The sequence below is a fragment of the Dermacentor variabilis genome, chromosome 6 (genome assembly GCF_050947875.1).
Source record: "Dermacentor variabilis isolate Ectoservices chromosome 6, ASM5094787v1, whole genome shotgun sequence".
In the NCBI taxonomy this organism is placed as follows: domain Eukaryota; kingdom Metazoa; phylum Arthropoda; class Arachnida; order Ixodida; family Ixodidae; genus Dermacentor; species Dermacentor variabilis.
This window is the reverse complement of record NC_134573.1, coordinates 144,721,594-144,742,767: the sequence shown is the minus strand read 5'-3', so window position 1 is coordinate 144,742,767 and position 21,174 is coordinate 144,721,594. Positions and strand designations below refer to the sequence as shown.

The following is a 21,174-nucleotide window of genomic DNA, read 5'->3' as shown; positions in this document are numbered from 1 at the left end:
AGCCCTAAAAATTGTTCAAATATAAAGTTACCTTTTGTTAAAATGAATACTTTCATATTTATTTATAATTATACTAACTTTATCTGTTAAACTGGTATGTAGGAAGCGTAGGAAGAGTGTGTCCTTTCGCGTTTTATTCAGCTCTCTTTTTCAACATGGCGGGCGGCGAGTGTGCGAGACCTCAGGGGCAACCACATTTAATGCGACAAGACCTCGATAAACTAGTAAGTGGACCTTGGGTACTATGTTTTTCGCGAGAATACGCCAATAGCTTTTGTTGAAATTTCAGATCGTGCATCTACGGCGCTGCCTTCAGCGCGCACGTGTCATCTGCATGTCGCCGGCTTGCCAAATGTGTCATCCGTAGCCCGGTGTTTTCCGTGATCATATGCTACCGTTGGCTTACCTCTCGGCTCGTAGACCGACAAAAACGTGTTGCCTGTACTTCCGTTCTGCATTAACACCGCACTGAACTTTCTTTTTGTTTTGTCGCTTCAAACTGTTTCTTTCATTTCCAAGGTTGTTACGATGCCTTGCCCTACCCGCTAATCGTTGAGCTGTGGCGCCTGTTGTCGACAGGCATATAGGTCACGAACCTCCGTACGCCGTCGTTGTGTTCGCGCAACTCCTAAATATTGTCGTATAACTTAACTTCTTAAATGTCGTCGTGTCAGTGTTTCTGATCTTTATGTTTTACTTTTGTTACTGCTTTTTAGGACATCAATAAGTTGACACCGTTTACACCTGAAGTGATCAGTAGGCAAGCAACTATAAACATAGGTATGTAAATATCGATCTCCTATTATCATTCCATGCCTGTTAATTGTTCTGATTCGTGGTTGAAAATGGAACTGCTGGAAGGTTGCAGTGTAGAACTAAACGAAGTGGTTTGTGCTGCAGGAACCATTGGCCATGTGGCTCATGGGAAATCGACCGTGGTGAAAGCGATTTCTGGTGTACAGGTGAGAAAGAGAAGCCAAAAAGCGACCATTTGCTGTCGTAGAACTCTCTATGTTGAAATGGGCGTTAACTTAGCTAACGAGGATTGCATTCTTTAATTAACAGCAACCTGGGTTTCGGGGCAAAAAAAAAAGCAGGAAGAAGAAGAAGGAAAAACACACAAAATGACAATAACAACCTAACTACGAAATGCAGAAAGCTGTGCCTGTTTGGCATAAGTTGTTTGTGTCTCAAGTCTAAGTGAAAAGCTTGTGAGCATGCAAAACAAATGAAAGTTTACCACTTGTGGAAAAAGGCTGACAAACACTCATATTTTTCAGGCTTACACAATCAACTTTGGTACGAGTTACAATGCAAATAAACATTGCCGTGTGGAAGCTGATGTAACTGGCTCTCGTTTACCCATGAACTTGAAAATTATCTTTTATGAATATGTTAATGCAAAATTCATGTTACACATGTCATAGTTCTGTTCTAATTTTAAAGCATTTCACATGGAACAGAGAACATTGTGTTCTACATGGTGCTTGTTTTGGTTTAAGTGATTGTTTATAGTGTCGCCATTTGGTGGTAGTACTTCTAGTTCGCTCACCAACTCTAGGAAGTGAAGTATGGTGTCTGCTTGCTTTCTAATTGATACAAGAAAGTGCTTATTTGTTCTTCACGCTAATGTGTATAAGTTTTGCCTGGTATGCCGGGCATGGTAGTGAGCAAATTAGTCTGCTGCAGTTGAGGCAGAAAGCTGTGCTTGTCAGTTGTTTGACTGACGTAATGCATCTGCAACATTGCAGACATGTGGCATAAGATAGACAGGACGAGCACTGTATATTGCGTGTCGCATGTCCATCTTTAATGCTGTATATGTGTCACGCTAGTCTGTGGCATGCACTGCATTTCCAAAGCATAGAAACTGAAAGAGCACTGTGAATGTCCAATATTAGTGTTTGACTAAACTCTGTTCTTCTCACTTAGACTGTCAGATTCAAGAATGAACTGGAACGTAACATCACCATCAAGCTTGGTTATGCTAATGCTAAGGTAAGAAAAGTGTTTGTTTTGATACAACCCAGTTTGAAACACTAGTGCATGCAAACTTGTGCTGCCAAGAGTTGGCATGTAGAGCATGCATGATAGTCATACTATTGTATGGCTATTGCATCATTTGTGAGTATGCAAATTTTGTGATATCATGCATTGACTTTTTTGGGGGGAATTGCGATTCTCTAAAGGGCATTACATAGGGGTGTTAAAATAAGCCAGGGATCATTACAGTACACATTCACACAGGTAATGCCTGTTAAAAATAAAACAAGAACAGAAACAAACAAAATTTAGCAGCAGTACATTGAACTCGGTGCTAACGTACAACTGAAGTATGCACAAGAAACATTAAAGTATGGTGAAGAAAAGAAAAAAAAAAGCACAAAAGAAAAAATGCAAAGCACAAGAAATGGACCACAAGAAGGCACTAGTGTCCTCCAAGATTATCCAATATTGGTGACATTTAGTTAAACTACTAGATGCTTTTTAATTTTCTCCCATTGGTTATCTTTTGCTTCATGCACATGTACTGTCTTACGTTACTGATAATGTAACATTTAAAAAATGTATCCATGTTACGCAGATATACAAGTGTGACGATGAGAAGTGCATTCGTCCAGCATGTTATCGGTCGGCTGGCAGCAGCAAAGAGGATGACTTTCCTTGTGATCGGCTTGGCTGCAATGGCCGGTTTAGGTTGCTGAGGTAAGTCACACTGCAAGCTATGTAATATGCATTTCTTTTTGGTGACTCCTTTACCGTGTGAACTACATAAGCAATGTTCTTTTGACAAGAGCTCACACATTTGTGTGTGTCCTAATCATAAGCACTGCATACTTTGCCAGTAGTTGCGTGTTATGGCGAAAGTTGTAGCAGTTACTATGAGGCAGTCTTGTCGGCATTGGCAATAAGTATGAGACTTTGGAAAGCAAAGTGGAGTCATTTCTCAGTAGTTGTAGTCAAGTTAGCATTGGCATTTTCTGAGAAAACTTATGAATATTGTACATAACGCACATTTTATGGGACATTTGTACTTATTACCAGGTTTATCTGTGCAAGATCACGTGGGATAGCTTTGCTTTTCAACATCATGTTAGTAGCTTCCTTGTTTGTTGCTTGGTTTCCAGTGTATAATTACCAATGCTTTGAGTGTTGACATTTGCAATTTCTTTCGTGAATGCTGATAGCCTGCATAACTGTTTTTGTTTGCATAGCTTTTTTTTTTCTGTGCCGCTTCTTTGTGTAGGCATGTCTCCTTTGTCGACTGTCCTGGCCACGACATTTTGATGGCTACCATGTTGAACGGAGCAGCTGTCATGGATGCTGCCTTGCTTCTGATTGGTTAGTTTCTTGCTTCTCATTGTTTTCATTGATGCATTAATCACGGATTAAATGTCACAATAACGTGTAAAAGACGCAGTATCTTTGTTTTATTCTGGGCAGTTCTATGAATTCAGAAAAAAAAACTCCACATTAAATTAATGTGAAAAAAAGATAATAGTTTAGTTTTATAACAGTGTAACAGAAAGTGGGGCTTCATTGCACCAACTCACTTTTTCTAACTTGCACGAAAGGACTGTGTATATCTGATATCAAAAGTATGGGGGCCAGGGCTGCTACGAAAAAAGGAACTGAACGTCCTGGCAACTCACACTGACAACTTGAAAATGCCGAATGCAGTGCGATGTTTTCAATGTCAAGTGTGCGCTACAGTCTGTAGATTCAGATTGCATGCCAAGTCATTTAGGAAATTAGTTTCATTTCTTGAGAACCCCTGCTATACATGCTTTTGATAATAAATCTATATAATTATGTCTTGAGCCCAAAAGAACACTTCTGTAAAAAAAGCAGTGTTATTGCAACTGCTCTGTCAGAAATTTCTTTTTGAGTGAAACACATAGAAACAGTGTTTTTTTGCGAGCCTGTGGGGCAGTCGGCACCATTTGAAGTTGAGCATCTCATGGGAAACTGGAAAAAGAAATGCCTCTTTTCAAGGAATTTAACAGGCTGGCTCGTGTTATACTCATGTGTCGCTCGAGTCCTCTGAAGATTATAAGGGTAATTAAAGGTTCATTGAATGAGTAGGGCTCTTTTCTATAATTTCAGCAACTGCTCAGTAATCACAGCTCATGATTTGTGCGAAAAGGGTTAAGTTCGGGGTTTTTTTTATGTGAAACTATTCTTGTTCTGTTCACAGTGACCTTCAGCATAAACTTCTTCTATATGTGAGACACTGGGATATAGCTTTCGCTGCATTTCTTTCTTTAATTCCTTTTAAGTGACCGATGATTTCCACCTGACGTCGCATGACACTGTTTCTCTTCACTTTGACAGCTGGTAATGAGTCGTGCCCGCAGCCGCAGACATCCGAGCACTTAGCTGCCATTGAGATCATGAAATTGAAGCACATCCTAATTCTCCAAAATAAGATTGACCTTGTCAAGGAGTCGCAGGCCAAGGAGCAGTATCAGCAGATCCTGAAGTTCGTGCAAGGTACGCATCACACTTATGCACTGATTGCTTTCCTCCTGGCTTTGATAGCTTCTTTGTGTTATCCCTTGACGTCAAAGGGACATGTCATGAGAAACACTAAATCAGTAGTACTGGTGTCACATGTACACTTCTGATCGCGATAGGGGCTGATCCGTATTGAGCTTAAAGGGACACTAAAGTGAAAAATGATTTCTTCTGCATCAGTAAATTACCGTTCTACAACACCAAAAACACCACTCTTGCAACCATAAGACGTTTGGTAAGCCAGAAAAAGCGCAAGAACGAAATACGGGTGGTGACGTCTGGGGGCTGTGACGTCTTGGATCTTGATGGCATCTTCTAGGGCCTACCAATTATATATAGCAGTACAGATTGACTACATTGTGTTCTAAAGGAACCAGATATTAAACATGGCAAGCTTCGGAAACCTTTATTCAGCCAATGCGGCCCAAATGCAAAAACATACTTTGGAATCCCTGACGTCACGCTGGCGTACAGGCGCTCAGGTTTCGGCGCGAAATTCAAATACTGATACTTGTACCTTCATTTTCTCATCTAATAATCAAACTATTTTTTTTTAAATGACTGCCTGCAGGGTTCTCAAACAGTGCTTCATTAGTCTAAACTGATTTATTGTTTCGCTTTAGTATCCCTTTAATCTGGATCGAGTGTTTTGCTACACGGTCATTTGCTATCGCAATCTTGCAGGATCTGGATCCAGACAGTCGTGATCAGGCCTCTCGATTTCAGGTCGACGTCTGTGTATTCTGAAAACGCTAAAAACAAAATGTTAAGGCAGCTCATTAAAAAACATTTAACAACCTTTTTATTAGGAATAGTAAGTTGCAAAAATTGAAGTATTGTCCAAATTTTACCATATTTTGTCTTACACAGTTCTAAGAGCTGCACAAGATCAGCCGACAATAATTACTCGATGCGGATCGTTGGACCGTGTAGCAGCAACCATTGTCGATCGCGATCAAGAAATATGATCCAAATCGGCCCCAATCACGATTAGAAGTGTACATGTGACACCAGTATGAGGTTAACCAAGTATTCCATGATAGTAGGCTTCTGTGCACAAACTAGAAAACGAAGACGGGAAAGTTGACAAACACGAGCATAAACTTTCAGCTGAATTTCATTGGCAAAAAAGGTGGAGTTTTATACATAGACAATGTCTTACGTACATCTGGTTGGTAAAAACACACAAGGAAAGAAAACAACAAGGAGGAATCTATAAACAAAGAAGTGGTATAAGATAATGGTATCACTTGGGGCACATACTGAGGGACCTATCAGTGTGTGACGTGTGCCCAGAAATGCTTGTTTTTTAGTCGTGGACCTTGCCAGCCCTTTTTCCAGCTCATTTTGTGACGACCACATCAAAGTGGCACTGAGGCACTTAATCCTCAGGCAATTAATCTCTGCTGCCTCAATGATTTCTCTTGTCACTTGGTTGGGATGCTTGGCAACCCACCGTGTAATCTTTCAGTGCTAGCTCACAACCATATTCCACTTGTTTGTTTAAATATTTTATTTTTTTCCTTGTATTTATACCATCCAGATGCACGTCATACATCGTCTATGTGTAAAACTTCACCATTCACCAAAAAGTTTGTTGAAAGTTTCTGCTTGTGTTTGTCAAGTCCTCCTGTCTTCATTCGCTAGTTTGTGCGCAGAAGTCTACTGTCATGGAATTGCTACCAGCGTTGGCAGCATTTCGAGGGGGGCCAAATGCAAAAACACCCGTGTTCTTAGATTTAGGTGCACGTTAAAGAACGCCAGGTGGTCCAAATTTCCAGAGTCCCTCACTATGGTGCGCCTCATAATCAGATTGTGGTTTTGGTATTTTTTAACTTGCCCAAACCAGTAGCCTACTTAATGAAGTTTGCTTTGAAAACTGGGATAGATACATTGAAATCTGAAAGTATCTGGTCCTGTGTCTTTCAGGGACTGTGGCAGAGGGTGCCCCCGTGGTTCCCATTTCGGCCCAACTGAAGTACAACATCGAAGTTATCTGCGAGTACATTGTCAAGAAGATCCCCATGCCCCTGAGGGATTTCGTCTCCGAGCCCCGTCTTATTGGTGCGCTACTTATTTCTTTCTTCGCTATGTGTGGCTGTGTGCTTAAATTTAGGTTGCAGCATGCTGGGTTGATATTCACTGTGCTTGCGGGCACGCTGTTGCAGAAGCAACATTCTCTATCACTTCTGGGAATGTTTTAACCTTTCCACACTGCAGCATCTGCACGATGTTTCACTGCAGGGACAGGCATTCTGTCAGCTGGCTTAGACGGTTGGCCTATAGAGATATCCCCTAAAGTAATTGATTGAATATACTGCACCAGGGCGACACTGCCTCAGAAGTAGCAAATTTCTGATCTTAAGATAACTGGATGGTTACTAGTAGGAGTATTTGAGCAGAAAAACATTTTTATTAAAGAAATACACGGTTCAAATACCAAATTGAGGGCCAAACATTTTTCTCCTTCTGAATGTCGAACAAGAGACATGGAGAAATAAGGAAGCTAAGAAATTTGACTTCCTTTCCTTCAGCACATGCTGTGCTATTGCAAGTCCATAAATCTAGCTTGGTTGAAAATTAAAAAGTAGAAGACTACCATAGTTGGTTGACTCATAATGGGCATGTGAAGTGGCTTCCAGACCACATGCATGGGCTGTTCTATATATATATATATATATATATATATATATATATATATATATATATATATATATATATATATAGGTTATGATGGTTGTAGCAACCCAATATGTGTTTCTATAATTGAATATATTGGAGTGTAGAATTGAATATCAAATTTTCATTTATTTGAGACAGAGATATTCAATTTCTGTCATGACTAGAGAATATTTGCTTACCTCTACAGCAAAAAATATGCAGGAAAGAAAAGAAAAAGAAGCTGACTTGCTAAAAGTAATTTTTACAGAAGGGACACTGAAGATTGTTATGCTGATTTTATGGATGTTCATCAGCCTTGCCTTGTCTCTCTGCCAAGCTGCCATAATAGAGAGTGCAAGCTGCTTGCGCCTACTAAACTTAACCTCTCTATTGTTGCAATGTTCAATGTCCTGTAATACATAGATATGTACAGGTTACTAAATTTTTGTGGTGACCACGATCGTATGTAAAGGTGCAGTCAGTAGTCCTTCTGAAAGTTTATATATAGAGTTTTTTATTGTGTTTGCACTGCAAAACCGTGTTGCTTTACTGCATGGACATCTAAATGTGGCTCCTCAGTAGTATTTGGGGCTGAAAAGTATCTCACTGTTTTGTTTTTCCTCATATATGCATAGTACATATATACGTTCCAAAAACCGGTATAAGAAAATAATACATATAATGAAGTGACATTCTCCTTGAAATCCCCATATAAATTTATATTGCAGTACATGTAATAACGGATATAACAAAGTAATTCTGGCTTCCTCTTTAACTTCCGTGTACATAATGAGGTTTAGTGTATATTATTTTACACTGTGTACAAATGAGAAGCATCATACTTGTTCAGTGAGGTGGGATTGCTAAAGGATTTCAGCTTCTGTCTGCATTTTTATTTTGAATTTCTTTGATGATTTCAAAATGTAGTTTACCACTTCCTTTTAATATTACTGTAGTGTTCAAGTCTCTAATCAAGGAATGCTTCGTTGTTTATTGCAGTATTGATGCAGTATAAGTAGGGTTCAGCATCTCTGGTTCTTATTTTCCCAGAATTCATTGCACATATTTTGTTTCTACTGAAGATGCTGAACCTTAAGCAAAATTTACTTCTCTGAATACCTTACAGTATTTTCTGGAATGAACAGTGATACAGCAAACAATATCTACTGCAAAGCATATGCCACAGCAGAGATGGTGTTTTATTTTCTTCAAGACGATGTGCCTTGCTAATGGCGTTAAGCAACATGGACAAGTCTAGCCTTTTGTGCAGGCATGTGTGGAACGCTATTATCGTATGTGCTCTTTTCCTTAGTTTTCTTTGTGTTTTCTCTTCTTTCTCTTTCTAATTGCTGACAGTTATTAGATCATTTGACGTCAACAAGCCCGGCTGCGAGGTTGACGACCTCAAAGGAGGTGTTGCTGGTGGCTCCATCTTGAGAGGAGTGCTGAAGGTAGGCATACCTGTGAGAGTACGTGTAATCAGCCCAATTCTAGTTTGGAGCTTCAAAATGCAAGACACCTAATTTCCTTTCCGGTTCCTTGCCAGTTCGCTTCTTTTTCTTTGCCCTATGCCAAAGGTGCAAGCTGTGTGAAGAGCTGGCCCAATTTGGTGACAGTATAATTTGATTGCGACAACTACGAGCATCATTATTGGCGTAATGGAAAGATAACAAACCAAAAAGGATGCATTAATGACGTGACGAAAAGGATGGACCAACACAGCAATTTCAGTTCTGAGTAGTGGTGTGCGAATATCAAAATTTTCGAAAATGAATCGAATACGAATAGTTAGCGTTGAATATTGAATCGTATATTGAATAATGATATGCACATGCATTTATTACCAAGTTGGTTTATTTTTGACATGTTGTAACATTGCAATTACACTGTCATTGGTAAAAAAAATTTTTACTAATAAGCCGTTGTACCAAAGGATTGTGTATTTGGCTCATGTTAGCTTTGGAAAATTGAATAATTTCTGCTAGTTGTCTGCTCTCGCCAACCTGTGCCTTATTATGCCATATCAATTTCCTGTAAAATCAGAAGCATCTGACCCTGTACCAGCCGTCACTCATTTCATTTGCTGTTCAGCAATAAGCTCAGGATTGGGAGTGGAACCTGAAAAGAGTGCACCCTCGCTGTTCCCAAACCCGTGCCGATTGCTTTTGAGAGGCTGGCTTTCCTGCAAAGCTTAGACACCCTGTGGCTAAGTCTGTTTTACAGGCAAAGTTTTGCCAGCAGCATGAAATTATGGCAAAATTCGCCACGAAATCGGACACACTTTCTTAGATTAGATAGAAATAAATGCAAAAAGCCATGTTTGCTCTATTCATATCCAGTCGAATATTCTAAAATCTTTGAATACCTAGTTTTCAAATCGAATACAAATATTAAAAATATAATATTCGATAATATTTGAAAACCCCTAGTTTTGAGCTTTTAACTGCTGTCACAGTAAAAGGTTTACAGCTCATTGTGCAATTATTCCTGGTGGTCCATGACCAGCCACAACAGTTCTATCACTTAAGTTGCAAGAATGAAAGCTGAAACATTGAATGTCTCTTACTTCTACAGGTTATTTCTTGAAGATTTTAGTATTTGCAAATCTTTTGACACGATAGCATTAAGTAGCCCGTGCTGCAAAAAATTTAGGCATCCCACATTGGCTTCGGAGGGGCGTTGCCTTGGCAAAAAGAATTTTAAAACAATTTCAGAACTACGCATACCCAACCACTTCGCTACCACCAAAGTTGCTCAGACTTTGTCTTTCATTCTTTACAAAGTTATTCCTCGGAATTTCGGGAACGGCAGCCCACAAACAAGTGTAGTGGAAAAGAAACACCGACAGCGCATGTCCTTTATGTTAGCTCTTCTCAGACTGAAATACTGAAAGTGCGGAACAATACCAGGAGATCGACCCACGTAACAGGCTGCGTTTCTAATAGAAAGCTTGCCTTTGTACATAGCGTTCATATGTAGCCCGGTAACCGTTACGGTTACGTAAGCTGCAGTTGCCAGGAAGCATGAAAAGCAGTAAGGGGTCTTTGAACGCTATTGCGTTCCACTCCTAAAGGCGAAGCTTAAGCGTCCTCCAAATTTTTCTTGTGCAGTTCAAGTTGATCTGCTGACAATCTCTTTCTCTTGGGTCACCAGGTGGGCCAGGAGATTGAGGTGCGGCCTGGCATTGTGTCCAAGGATGACGAGGGAAAGCTGCTCTGCAAGCCCATATTCTCCCGCATCCTCTCTCTCTGCACAGAGCAGAACGACCTCATGTACGCTGTACCTGGCGGTCTCATCGGTGCGTTCCTTTTTCTTTTCTTTTTTGACTCTATTCTTCTGTACTTCAGTTTACTACCCGCCATGGTGACTCAATAGCTATGGCATCCTGCCAATGAGCACGAGGTCGAGCTTGCTTCCTAGACGCACTTAAGGGCGACAGATTGCAAAAGTGCCCGTGCACTTACGCATACGTGCAAGTCTCCAAAATTTTCCATAATGTTTGTAAGTTTGTGCACGTGCTACAATTTTATTATTAATATGTGAAGTTTTACTAAAAATTGTTTCTGCTCCAGAAAATGTTCCGATCATTCACACACCCTTGGAAATCAGTGAAGGGCGTTAAGATGGGTGCTTGCTTCGAGCAAATTTATTCAGACATGTTCCTGAAGCAGGCGAAATGAGCAATGACAAAGTCGCTGAAAACGCCGCTGTAATCTGAAAAACAGTCTGTTGCTTCTAAATCTCTGCTCTTGTTCCTAGTTTTCTATGGGCTGTGTGTTGCGTCTGTAGGCAAACGGTAAATAAATTGTGTATGTACTGTATATGCTCGTGTAAGGGCCGCACATTGACGAGATGCTGTCCTTATATGAAGGCTGGCCATTTCCGTCCAATTTTTTTCAGCAGTACGTAATCCCCATGACCTGTTTGTACATGAAGACTGTACGTTATTGTCTTCAAATGTTTTTATTTCTTAATACGTGCACTCCACATGCCTGGTCCTCGTCTAGACGTCACCACTGTCGCTGTTGCCGTTGTTCCGGCCCGGTTCGGTGGCACGCTTGTGTATGCAGTTGCCCTCCATGCCAAATATAGTGTTTGATATGTTGGTGACATTAAGCTTTTCACAATGTTGCCCAAAGGCGTTGCACGCCACGCACAGTGTCTTTAAACTTTTTCTTTAAATTTTGCATGGTCAAGTAAGGGGTGTGGCTATGACACGAGTGCGCCTTTGCTGGGGTGTGTACGGTGATCCCACAAATGGTTTGTGCTCAAGGCAAATTTGGAGAAGTGCGGGTTGTCTCCTTTTCCACTTTTTTATTTCTGTGGGATTCTTACTAGTATTAAAGTTCACTGGTTAGCAAGCATGCAAGGGGAGCTTTTCCGTGTCTGCATGTACTGTACTTTGCAAATGCAGGTGTGGGCACCAAGATTGACCCTACACTGTCACGAGCTGACCGCATGGTGGGCCAGGTGCTGGGAGCCGTGGGTGCCTTGCCCGACATCTACATTGAGTTGGAGATCTCCTACTTCCTCCTCAGGCGGCTGCTTGGTGTGCGCACGGAGGGGGACAAGAAAGGGGCCAAGGTGCGACAATGGCAGAGGAAGATTCCGCTTACCTTTCCGTGGATAGGGAGCTTTAGATTAGAGGATGCAAGTTGCTTAAACATGCAAGAACATACCAGGACCCAAGTAGTGTGCATATGCACATGGAGTGCAGGCCATTTGTGACCCCTTTTCCAAAGCTCTTAGATATAGCAGTATTGAGACTGTGCCGTGCAACAGTTGTTATACTGTTAATAATGCTGTTAGTTTATGCTGGCTAGATAAGCTGGTATTCTCTCTAATTTCTGATAAGTTCCTCTGCAAGATTTCACCTAAAGGGGCCCGAGCCACCCTTTAGGCTTGGTGAAATAACATAGTCCACAGGTCCACAGTCCGCTGCTGTACCATCTCAGCCAAGTTTTGCTGTCATGCGCGGTGTGTGGAGCTCGCAAGGAGATCGCGAAGTAAGCTTTCTCTCAAACGCTCTCTTTTCAACAAAAGGCCCTGTCCTCACTCTCTGCTAGACGCACTATTTCGTCAGTGGATGCACTATTCCGTCGTTCCCTTAGACGGCTGCTATTGGCAGCTAGCTCGCATCAAGCTGTGGTCAGCTACATGGCATATATACAGCGGCTGCCACGGGGTGCCGCCGTAAGTCCACCGGCTAAGCGCACTGTGGCTCGCTGAGGACAACCGCGTTTGGCTTATGTTTAGAGCGAGTAGTAGGCACCAAAGATGGAAGTCATGGTGTCTTCGTTAACATCCAAAATTAAATTTGAACTGCACGCCACGGTGACATCTAGAAAGTGGAGCGTTGTGGGCACGCCCCACTGCGCCGCAGCCTTCGTAATGCAAGGCATTGGAGAATGAATGGGAGCACAGCGGAGGCCGTGTTTGATTGCCAATAACTCCACTTCTGCTGAACACAGTACTTTTTGCGGCAAAGTATTTCTGAAATAGCCTATTTTCACTTCAAATGCCTTTCCACGCTTCGATAAAAAGTGGTTCAGGGCCCCTTTAAGGACTCTTTTTTTTTGTACATTAACTGTGGACACCTGCACACATGTTCATGTACACTTATAGTTGGTAAATATTCAACATTGACAACTTCATAAGTTTAGTATGGAGCACTGCAATTTAATGAACATTTCAAGCCATAGACTGGAGGCCAAATCATCTGTTATCTTAAATTTAATGAGCTTCTACTTTACGATGAAACCTCATTGCTATGAAGACCACATTAACGAAGTTTTCAGATTAACGAACATTTCATAAATACCGTACTTACTGCTTATAGTTTCGATGTAAAAGTGGTTCAGTACTGCAAACTTCAGAATGCCTAACTTTTCGTAGTAACGATTATTATTCAGTTTCCGTGTGTATTAACAATGCCTTGATACTACGGAATCATATTCCGAAATCTGGGGAGTTCTTGGATATCAGTGTCTCCTTCACAGCAGCCGGAGCAGTAGGCTAGCAGACGACACAGTGTAGAAAGTGCACGCCGCAGCGCATGGGCCCTGAAAACCGGAGCCAACGCGGGAGGGGACTTTACACATCAGGTTTTGTGAGCGCATGCTCCACTCAGACAAGTACCGCCTAGCAATGGAAGCCCGCCTCTTCCTTCTTTCGATTAGAAAATTTCGGAATTCAAATACCCCTAAAATTTATGCTTTGTCTGCTCACTTCTGATCAAGTACTTTTTGTCACCCGCAGGTGCAAAAGCTGTCAAAGAACGAGGTTCTCATGGTGAACATTGGGTCACTTTCTACGGGAGGCCGTGTTCTGGCCGTGAAGGCAGACTTGGCAAAGATCAGCTTGACCAGCCCAGTCTGCACAGAGATTGGCGAGAAGATTGCCCTCAGCAGACGAGTGGAGAAACACTGGAGGTGAGAGTGGCAGCATCCACCTGCAGCTTGAGCAGCACTAGACGAGTCTTCAAAGCTTGCTGCCAATTTTTAGCCAGTGCCAATATGGCTGCACTTGGTGACGAAGGGTATGAAAAACAGCTCCGGGAATTTGCGTGTCTTTATGTGAATTCGAGCTTTCTTTCTTGCCATCAAGAACGCTCTGCCGGGGTTCGGTGCCTTTAATGTACTGCTGCTGAGCTTGAGGTTGTCGGTTCGATTACCAGCCATAGTGGCCACATTTCGATGGGGGTGAAGTGAAAAGAAAAAAACGAAAAAGATTGTGTACTTGGATTGTGGTCCACAGGTGGTCAAAATTAATGTGGAGCCTTCCACTATGGTGCTCCTCATTGCCCCAGTATTGCATTAGGACATGTAAGCTGTTATGGATCAATCAATTCTTGCCATCAATGCCAACATAATTTTCTTTCTTTCTTAATGTTTGCAATATCTTTTTATAGAAAATGTTTTAGTGCTGTGTAATTAGTCCTGTGCAGATGTAGAGCGGATGCTGAAGTTATGGGTTTTCCAGCACTAAAGTAAAATTTTTCCCCCCTTGATCTGGTTCTTGCTTGGTCCTTAACAAGGATTTACGTATTGTAAAAGCTGGTGCATTATGCGTCAATAAGTACGCATGACATCTGGTGTGATTGGTGTTATGCTTGATGCCAACCTTTGGTGTTCCACCTTTATTGCAATGACTTCTGTTACAGCGTTGAATTTGTAGTAACCCACTTATTGTATTCATATCATTTCAGGTTGATCGGTTGGGGCCAGATTCGACGAGGCATCACTGTGAAGCCGACTTCACAAGAGTGAGGTTTCAAGATGAGAGCATCAGTTTAACGTCAGTTATTATTTTTTTCTTTGTTCACAAATAAACATGATAAAAATGGTCACGGTTGTCTACAGTAGAAAACTGCACGACACTTTTCTATAAATTTTTTTTTTTATTTTGAAGAGAATAGGTTAATTCATTTGAAGGGTAATATTTTGCGATGTCAAACACTAAAAAATTATTGTGCACTACGTGCTTGTTAAAGGACCCTAGGTGAGGAAAACTGGTCTCAAGCATTCTGCTGTGCAGTCTTAATAGCACCAGCTAACTCGTTACTAATGATTGTAGTTCTAGATGCAGCTGTATTTAGTACCATATTTAATCAAATCTAGGCCGGCCCTGATTCTAAGCCGACCCCCCAAAAGTCTGAAGCAAGAAAAAAAAAAAATAACTTAGCTTGAATGTAGGCCGAACAAAAAAATGAGGACAGCGTTCATAAAATGAAAACTGCATTTATTGAATATGAACATGCCGACCTCATTCTACTCACTATCTTCCTTAACACTCTCATCTCGTTGCAGCCGGTGCATGCAATCAGCGTCTTCCATTGCCCCCTCCAACGACAAACATTTTTGCCATCGAAGCCAGTGCCCCGCCCGGCTTGAACGTTTGACGATGCCTCTGCGGCTTGCACAACTTTTTCTTTGAAAGCGGCAGCATAGTGGCATTGCCTGTTCGGTGCAATTGCGATAATGCCATGTCGCATGCAGATACGGCACAGGTCAAAATGGCGATGTCGCTCGTGTGCTTCAATTGGCTACTGGCTTGGCTAGTAGCTACTACATTACTGACTTTTCTAGATGGCGCTAGTTATGCACCATATTTATCAATTTCAATTAAAAATTGGCACCTTCTTTAAACTCCTCAAACCTAAGCCTACCCTAGAGTTTCGTATATGATTATTTGAAAAAAGAAAAAAAAGAAAGAAACTATCGGCCTGGATTAAAATAAATACAGTATGTAGTATGCCTGCGACGACTTCGCACCAATTAATAAGTGCTTCGTGCCACAGTGTAACCTTGGCTACACTTCCTGCGATTGTAATGGCAGAGCGACCGGCCTCCGAGATATGTGCGGCCCCTTGTGCCAGAGTGTGGTGTAACCAAACATTTATGTGGTGCACCTCCTGTGCATGTCAGAGCACCTGTCCTCCTTACACCGTTGGTTGCCATCCATCATAGAGTTTCATACAATAATTGCCAGAAGGCGCTCTGGCGCTACCGTCTACGGGAGCTGCAAGCGGGTCAGCCGGCGTGGGAATGATGGGCGGCGCATGGATCTGCCTAAACTTCGTCCTTCTGGTTTCAGACGGCTTTGTGACTTCGTAAAGTCATCATTTTCATCAAAGTACTTTGTAATAAGTAATTAAATAAACATTGTTAAAGTTGTCTGACAGCAAGATTCTAGCGCAGAACCTCCAGCTCAAAAGCACGATACTGAAGCCACAGGCTCGTACATCGACAAGCAGCATAGAACACCCATACGAATTTCTCGTGGGTACAAGCCAGCGCGTTGATGCTCTGAAATTTAGGACAATGAAGGCAGCTGAAGCATAATAAACAACGTCACAAGGACGTTTGAATCGACAAGCATAAAGATCAGACAGATCCTTGTGCTACCTATCATTCCCATTTTGGCTGAACGATTGCAGCGCCACAGTTCCCTCTAGTAATTATTGTAGGAAGCTTTATGTCATCCATAGTCGCCATTGTGTGACGGCAATGCCGATGACACTGGCTAGGCTGGCTCTCGCAGTAGGCTGTTAGAAACCCAGTTTTGGTTTTGTATTGGATTGCACCGCTAAGCAGTTCTCGAGTGAACTTTCATTGAAGAAAAAAAAAGGCACGTGCTAGATTCGGGCAAATACTGTAGTAATATCAGCTATCGTTTTTGCTTTAAGATCTTCCTAGGGCAACCCAATAATATGTGTTTTCCATGGGAGATGACGTCTGTTGGACGCATTCATTGTACCCTAAGCGCCGCCTAGACGGATGCTGCTGCTATTGGAGTCACCACTATTGGTGTCAGGTGCATGCGTGTTTACCAGCCATGTTCCAGTTATACAGCGAAGGCCAATTTCAGGATGGAAATAAGGAAATTCTGGTCCCTTAGAAATGGTGTTGCGCCGGCCAAGAACTTCGGTCGGTGTCGAGTTAACTGGAGTCAAATTAACGGAAGTCTATATAGCAATTCTGCTGATTCGAATAATCGTCTGAACAAGTTGGCCTACCTCAGTGTAGGCTTCCCTCAGTGGTTATAGTGTTGTGCTGCTATGCACAAAGATATAGGTTCGGTTCCCCATCTCAATAGCTGCATTCTTATGAGGGCGGAATGCAGAAACGTTAATGCACCATGTTTTAGACACTTGTTAAAGGGGACACATACAAAAAGAAGTGAAATTAAACCACTTTAGATTGATAATATATGCTTCCAAAACTTCATTTTCGTCATTTTCTTGCTGTAATTTATTGATTATTAAAATAGAAAATGAAGGTCAAACTTCTTTTTTATATTGCACACCAAAACCCTGGCGCCACTACATTGGTGTGACGTCAAGGATTGCAAGGTATTCTTTTCGTTTTTGGGCATTTCGCAGTAAAAGGTATCAAAACTTGTAGACTATGTCCTTGGCTGTCTTAAAGAAGGATTCCAGTTGGCCTTGCCAGCACAAAATTGGCTAGGCATGAGCAGATGCCCTCAAAAGTTTCTGATGTCGCTGCGAGCTCATACAGGAACATTAAGGTGCTGTCGCCTCCCATGTTTCGTTCTCGTGTCGTTTTTGGCTTACCATGCCTCATCCCAAACTGAGTGGTTTTTGTGTGTGTGTGTGTGTGTGTGTGTGTGTGCGTTGTTGTAGAAGGCTAACTTACTTCCTAATAGGACTCGAATAGTTTTTCTCTTTAGAGTCCCTTTTATGGAACCTCGGGTGATCAAACTTTATCCGGCGCCCTCCACTACAGTGTCCCTGATAACTCGCTGTGTAGTTTTGGGACATTAAAGCAGCTCACAATTAAGTCAGTTGCTCCCTAGTCCTCCACCCCCAGTTATCCCCCAACTGCAACCCCCCACCCTCCCTCTTCTTTGTTTTGCCATAACAATTATACATCGCCGTTGTGAATCTGCTTAAGAGGAAGCTTTAGTTCGGGCCCAACTCCGACGCTGCCTATTCAAATACATGTAAAACGCAAAAACGTTTTTATGAGATAACCCCTGGACCGATTTTGATGAAATTTGTTGCATTTGAAAGAGAAAGTTAAATTCTAGTGACTCTTGGAAGCGGAATTTCGATTTAGGGCTTGAATTTTCCTAAAACTATTTTCAAATATTTGACCGTTTGAAGAAAATAGAAGCACGAAGTTTACAAATTGATAGCTATGCATCAAGAACTGATATCGCGGTTCTGTAAACGGCATCCATTAAATCATTCAAAGCACAAATTCAATATGTCATTTTACATCTTACATGAATTTGTTACGTTGGTTACAACGGTTTTACAAAAGTTGTATTTCCCTATGATTAAATTTATTTATATTCATATGTAACATATCAATTTTGTCCGCTATGGATGTACTTTTAGATGCAATTCACAGAATTGTATTATAATCTTTAGTGGTTGAGTTACAGAATTGTAAACTTGATAGTTTCGTTTTCTGAAAATTTTTGATTTTCGCCAATTTTTAATAAAAGATTGATGACCTAACTCAAAAATTCGAAACCAACCGTCGCTAGATTGTAAGTTTTTCTTTTAAATGCAACAAACCTCGTCAAATTTGGTGCAGTGGTTGCCGAGAAAAACGAATTCTCCTTTTACATGTATTTAGATAGGAGCACTCGAGCTAAAGCTTCCTCTTAAGGCACATTCACGTTGGCAGCGGCATTGTACTGTCTTGCTGACGCCACTTATGCAGCTCGTGCATGGAAGGGCAGAGAGTCTCCAGAGATGTGGAGTAGTTTGGCTGCATGTACAACAAAGCAAAGTGGACGCACCGTCAACGGTACGGTCGATCGTCGGGGGGGGGGGGGGGGGGGTTGAAGCAAGTGGCAGCGTTCTGCCTTCCACTGCTTTCATGAGTGTTGCATGTATGCACACTATCAGCACACTAGTGTACTTGCTGAGCTGCTGTGTGTGTGGTTGGGTTTGAGCAGCAAATATCAAGCTATCGTTATCCACTGTTTCACTGGACACTGAATAATGCCATTGGTCCCCTGTCGGTCTCATCTCGTGCACCGTTGAGGTGTGATGCCTGGTAGCTGCAAGGAGGCTGTTCCTTCTGCTCGGCAGAAGTTTCCTTGCATGCTGCGTCGTACACGCATATAGTTAGCACACCAATCCGAGGATTTCAGGCGCAACCTTCAACCCTGAAATTTCTTTCACACCAAGTACGTCTGAACGACCTTCAGCTAAAGTTTGCAACGAAGAAAGCAGCATAAAACACGATTCTGCAGTTTGATAGTTTATTTCGAGACACGCACTATACAAAGAACACAATATATATGTTGCAAGAGGTATTGAAGTAAAGTATATCTTGGCCCTCCTATAAAATTTGTGTTAGCCATATACATTGTAAGCAAACAGGAAGTCCAATACAAATGGATGAAGTAGATAACTAATTTTTTTTATTTATGAGAGAACGCAATATGGAAAATAGAACTCGAATACAAATAATGCAAGGTTCACTGCATGAAGGGAGGGTGAACACATGACATTGTTGTTTTAGCTTAACAATGTATGTTAGCAGGGCTGCAGTATAGTACAGTACTATAGCTCTGTGAAGGATGCAATGAATGCATAATAGTGTCCACATTCCCCAAAAGTACAAACACAAGAAAGGCAAAATATAATAGCAGCTGTAGGGCACAGTTTGCGACAAATACTTCTTGAACGCAGCTTGACACAATGATGGTGTATTTCATCACTTGGTAGGAGTATACGAGTAAGAAACAGCCACTACAATACCGCTGTCTCTTTCTCTCTTACTTACACAACCTGCTGTCTGTTCCTGTGCCTGTTTGGTGGATTTACTCACAATCACACCATGCAGGAAGAAAGCAACACGTTTACTGTGTGCCTTTCTTGTTTCTTTGTAGTGTCAACCATGGGCTGGGCCGCCTGTAGTTCTGACAGGGCTAGCGCTCTCGTTCTCAGTACTTTGTAGCAAGAAGTAAGCACACCTTGTGCAATGCACAAGGTGTGCTTTTGTGCACTAGAGTTGCGCAAATGTTTGACATTCCAAGCGCAAGCAGAATCGCCTGTTCTTCAATTTGAATTCAATTCAAGAACTGTGCATTAAATATTTTCAAATACATACTCCATTTTGGCTCACTATAGAATGGTCATTAGAACCCACCTGGGCAAACAGCTTTACCGAGCTGCGTAAAACGCGTTTTAATTATGTAATGCAAACGAAAATACAGTAGTTGGCAATGACTGCTCCAGAGAACTGTGCTTTGGGAGGCATTGTTGCATCACAGAGGCGCATGTTTCTCAGCTAACTTGGGGGTTAGTATACTATTCTCGCACAATATCTTGCAGTCATTCCAGTGGCTGATGTTTGCTCCATAAATTACTTGTATGGTAGCTCATTGTACCTAAAATATTATTTTTGTTTCATCTTGTTACTGTTGCAAGTGATGTATCATTTTTTTTAATTTAAAATAATACATGGGGAAATGCTCAGCATTGAACAAAATAATTGATTATGAAGCTGCAGCGTTCACGCAACAAATGAGACACAAGGCAAACGTAACACACAAGTGCTGTGTTTTGCCTTCGCTGCAGTTTCACAACGAATACCTGCCCACTCACCCAGCTTTCGGTACACTTATAAGATAATTGAAGTCCAACTTTTCTTGAATACTCAAGTTCCATTCAGTTAAGAAACTTTGCTATTTGAGCACCTGTAAGAAACATGGAGCGTGTATAGGCGAATCTTGCAAGTCGTAGATGCGCAGACAGCGTGCTGTCTACCAGCATATTTCGCTGCATGGGACTTTTGCGACTATGTTTCCTATTTGTCAGATTTGCCAGATTTGCTTTCGGAAATCTTGCTGGCGAACTCTTTGATGAAGCTAATGATTTCAGTTATTGACACCTTGGTACCCTGCAAACAGAGCAAGAACAGGGAAGGCGAGAGAGCAATCAGTAATTGCAAAGACATTCATGCACTCTTATGGTACCACATGTTTAGTAATGTTTGTAGTGTTCCAGTGGTTCGATACTGGAAGTTACTTTTTGTGTACAGGCTCGTTATGACTGGGTTTTAAGCCAATCTTTGTAGTGACTCGTTTGGTGCCAGTTGTGTGGGAAACACGCAGGTTGTGGCGGTAAACTTTTAAATCTTGTAAGGGAAAACTCATACTGCAGGATATGTGGACTTTGGAAAGAGGAGGAAAAGGTAACAGTAAAAGGAGAATTTAGGAAAATGGAAGGAATGACTAGTGCTTCCCAACATGGCACCATGAAGCAATTGCAAAATTTAGTTAACGTCACTTACACTAACAGATGAATCAGGTTCTTCTGCGGCTTTGTCTTTTTCAGCCCTTTCTGAAGCAACTGCAGCTCGGTCTTGATGTTCTCTTTGTAGGTAGTGGTAAATATAAGAAATAACTCATTACTGGATACATTCTCGCGATAGACACATAGAAACAGTGTTGAATTTCCAAATCAAGTTTTTGTTTTGGAACCTTTGCAGATTGTCTTATGAGTTT

General features: G+C 41.6%; 1 protein-coding gene across 1 annotated transcript; it reads left to right on the top strand.

The window, feature by feature from the left end:
* The first annotated feature begins 96 nt into the window (after window positions 1-96).
* On the top strand, window positions 97-14,525 carry eIF2gamma (eukaryotic translation initiation factor 2 subunit gamma). Its single transcript, XM_075696124.1, has 13 exons — window positions 97-224; window positions 717-780; window positions 901-962; window positions 1,933-1,998; window positions 2,585-2,706; window positions 3,248-3,342; window positions 4,336-4,494; window positions 6,448-6,582; window positions 8,536-8,630; window positions 10,333-10,477; window positions 11,594-11,763; window positions 13,438-13,610; window positions 14,387-14,525. The coding sequence occupies exons 1-13, from the start codon at window positions 156-158 to the stop codon at window positions 14,445-14,447; spliced, it is 1,416 nt and encodes a 471-aa protein (XP_075552239.1). The 5' UTR covers window positions 97-155; the 3' UTR covers window positions 14,448-14,525.
* Window positions 14,526-21,174: the final 6,649 nt, after the last annotated feature.